The 3,495-nt window shown below is 47.1% G+C and overlaps 1 protein-coding gene across 1 annotated transcript; it reads left to right on the top strand.

Moving 5' to 3' along the window:
- The first annotated feature begins 1,862 nt into the window (after positions 1-1,862).
- Positions 1,863-3,110, top strand: LOC147893535 (large ribosomal subunit protein P1w-like). The gene is made up of 4 exons (XM_087386425.1): positions 1,863-1,922; positions 2,653-2,785; positions 2,869-2,970; positions 3,061-3,110. The coding sequence occupies exons 1-4, from the start codon at positions 1,863-1,865 to the stop codon at positions 3,108-3,110; spliced, it is 345 nt and encodes a 114-aa protein (XP_087242551.1).
- The last annotated feature ends 385 nt before the right edge of the window (positions 3,111-3,495 follow it).

Here is a 3,495-nt window from a genome sequence, read left to right as displayed (position 1 = left end):
GTTTACACGTTGCAGGTATTTCCTGTGAAGTATAAATATTTTGGCGGGTCGGTTTTGCCCGTAATCTGTTTGTGTCTGTTGTCAAATTCTTAGGGATGCTAGTTTTCATAATGCTTTTCGGGCCAATGCCTACGCCTTCACTAGTTTCGCTGGCGAAACTAGTGGCAGAAACTAGTGTTCACTCACTAGTGAACACTAGTTTCTACACTAGTTTCAACTAGTGGCGGAAACTAGTGTTCACTAGTGTAGAAACTAGTGTTCACTAGTGAGTGAACACTAGTTTCCGCCACTAGTTTCGCCAGCGAAACTAGTGTTCACTAGTTTCGCTGGCGAAACTAGTTCGCCACTATTTTCAGTGGTGAAGTTCACAACTAGTTTCGCCAGCAAAACTAGTTGTGAACACTAGTTTCGAAACTAGTGTTCACTAGTTTCGCTCAAAACTAGTTGTGAACACTAGTTTCGAAACTAGTGTTCACAACTAGTTTCGCTGGCGAAACTAGTTCTGAACACTAGTTTCGAAACTAGTATTCACTAGTTTCGCTGGCGAAACTAGTTCACCACTGAAAATAGTGGCGAACTAGTTTCGCCAGCGAAACTAGTGAACACTAGTTTCGCTGGCGAAACTAGACTAGTGTTCACTAGTTTCGCCAGCGAAACTAGTGTTCACTAGTGTTCTCTGTCTCCTCCATCGTTCCCTTCTCCCTCCTCCCCCTTGTTGCATTTGTAGATCTAGGCTGCCTTCTTCCGCCTTCCCTCGCTGGATTTTGCTCGAAATAGTTTCCCTTTCACTAGTTTCGCTCAAAACTAGTTGTGAACACTAGTTTCGAAACTAGTGTTCACAACTAGTTTCGCTGGCGAAACTAGTTCTGAACACTAGTTTCGAAACTAGTATTCACTAGTTTCGCTGGCGAAACTAGTCTGAGTTCGCAAGTAGATCCATATATCACGACTTACTACACAGTAAACAGTTCTACAGCAAGAAGACGACAAAGACATAAAAACAACTGGAGGGTTGAGGGCGGTTAGAAATGTCTGCCTGAGCGAAGCTGGTCCTACAGGAGGGCCGCAGCCAGCTATGGCTGCGCTACATCCAAACACCAGCGCCAAAATAAACAATCCATCACTTTGTGGCCTCCCACAGTCAACATTCCGCTTCCTTTTCCTGTTCTGACGTGCCGGCCTATTCACCCTTTGGTAACTCGCATTCACAAACTTCACCTGCCGTCCGGCATCTCCTGTTCTTGCTCACAGCTGTCCACTTCGAGCTTGGACGTCCCCATTGCTACTCTTTCTTTGCTTGGATTTGGATGCAGCTTTACCCCTGGCGATTACCTTGCGTTCGACTTGCTCGGCCTTGCATCGAATATTGCATCCTCGCCTTGCGAACAACGAAGCCTGATTAATTCGCGTATGAACCCAAGGCTCCTGTCAAATACTGCGAAGAAGTTTTGCCGGATCGCTAGGGAATCACCTGCGTTGTAGCCTAGATGATGATCCGTTCATATGTTTAGAATTTCGCACGGTAAAGTGGAGGAATCGCCTCAGTTCTAAGCCTGGACGATGACGACTCTAGTTTCGCCAGCGAAACTAGTGTTCACTAGTTTCGCTGGCGAAACTAGTTCACCACTGAAAATAGTGGCGAACTAGTTTCGCCAGCGAAACTAGTGAACACTAGTTTCGCTGGCGAAACTAGACTAGTGTTCACTAGTTTCGCCAGCGAAACTAGTGTTCACTAGTGTTCTCAGTGAAGCTCTGTCTCCTCCATCGTTCCCTTCTCCCTCCTCCCCCTTGTTGCATTTGTAGATCTAGGCTGCCTTCTTCCACCTTCCCTTGCAAAGCTTGGCACTCACACAGCCTTCGCCATGTCGATCAGCGAGCTCGCCTGCACCTACGCTTCTCTCATCCTCTTCGACGACGGTTTGCCTCACATCCATCTTTTTTGACGACGGTTTTAAGCGAGTACCAGTGCACCAAAGCTTCTAAGCGAACAAGCGACAAACCTCACTGTCGAAGAAGGAACCACCGTGACTACCAGTGCACCAAAGGTTGAAGCGTCAAACCTCACTCCCATTGTTATTAGCTACTTACATAGTATACACGATCGCCGTTATTACATTAGTCTTGATCAGTTTGGATGCATATTCGGTTTTACTTCCGTTTCTTGTAAACTTCCGTTGTTATTAAGACGAGTACCATGACCCGTCTCTAACGGAGACCTTAGATAGACTTCGGTGGAAGGAGACGGATAAGAACGATAAGGAGTGTTGCTTAAATGGAAAAACGAGCAAGAAACTAACGAGCAATTGAGACACTCAAGATCTCGTTCAGAAGAGCTAAGCCCTATGAAAGATAGTATAAAGGACTGCCATGAAATAAAAAACAGTCCGAGTACAAAAGTCGATAGAGAATCGGTCGTGCTAAAGCATGATGCTGGAAGAAAGCAGTATCCTGTAGAGGAAAACACGAAGGCAAGCATCTCAAGTTAATTATGAGTTTTGCGTGACTTTCTGTGTTCACTGGGGATCTCGAACACAATGGCCGACGACATGCACTACCGGCTTTCTCACTTCTCACCTTTGACGACGGTTTGCCTCACTTCTCTCCTAGTATCATCTTTTTTGCTGCATTTCAATCGGTTCTCACTCCTTTCCCCCCTCCCAGGCTGAGAAAATTGCCACCCTCGTCAAGGCCGCCGGCGTCCAGATTGAATCCTACTGGCCTGGTTTGTTCGCCAAGCTCCTCGAGAAGCACAGTGTTGAAGACCTCATCACCAACGTCGGTTCCGGTGAGTATATCGTTGGTCATGCCTTACGCGAAGGACATTTGCTTCAGAGCTAGGGATTTGGTCCCTTACTTTCTTGATCGCAGGTGGTGGCGGAGCTGCTGTTGCTGTCGGCGGAGGTGCTGCTCCTTCTGGTGCTGCGGCTGCTGCACCGCCTCCTCCCGTTGAAGAGAAAAAGGTAAAGCCTGGTCGACCTGTATTTTTGTCTGAGTTATAGTCTCTTTCTTTACGGAGACTTCCTTATTGTGCTATTGCTGTTTCTCTCCCTTTGCTGGAAGAGCCAAAGGAAGAAAGTGACGAGGACATGGGATTCAGCTTGATCGACTAGACGGAGCCCATGGTTTCTGTCTCCTCCATCGTTCCCTTCTCCCTCCTCCCCCTTGTTGCATTTGCAGATCTAGGCTGCCTTCTTCCGCCTTCCCTCGCTTAATTCTCCATTAGCTGGATTTTGCTCGAAATAGTTTCCCTTTCCAGCTAGCTGCCCGCGCCTTTGGAAGCTTTGGGCATCATCCGCAGGCTCTCTAAAGCAGCGCTCATAGGAATTCTTCCCTTCTCTCTGTCAAGTTTTTCTCTTTGTCACGGGTGGAGTTTTTTTTCCATCTGCATTCTTCTCCCTCAACACTTCCAAAAAACAATGAAAGATCCTTTTCTCCCGTTGTGCTGAACCCTGCCTCAATAGCGTTGTAAGAGAGCCCGACTTTGTAATAGATCGT

The sequence above is a fragment of the Dipteris shenzhenensis genome, chromosome 15 (assembly GCF_047967505.1).
Source record: "Dipteris shenzhenensis isolate YYH24624 ecotype China chromosome 15, Dip_SZ_1.0, whole genome shotgun sequence".
Taxonomy (NCBI): domain Eukaryota; kingdom Viridiplantae; phylum Streptophyta; class Polypodiopsida; order Gleicheniales; family Dipteridaceae; genus Dipteris; species Dipteris shenzhenensis.
The sequence above is the reverse complement of the archived record's forward strand: the minus strand, read 5'-3'. Positions and strand labels throughout refer to the sequence as shown.

Coding starts and splice junctions, on each gene's coding strand:
- LOC147893535 (XM_087386425.1), top strand. CDS start 1,863: ATGTCGATCAGCGAGCTCGCCTGCACCTACGCTTCTCTCATCCTCTTC. Junction 1,923..2,652: donor TCCTCTTCGACGACGGTTTG/CCTCACATCCAT, acceptor CACTCCTTTCCC/CCCTCCCAGGCTGAGAAAAT. Junction 2,786..2,868: donor CATCACCAACGTCGGTTCCG/GTGAGTATATCG, acceptor TCTTGATCGCAG/GTGGTGGCGGAGCTGCTGTT.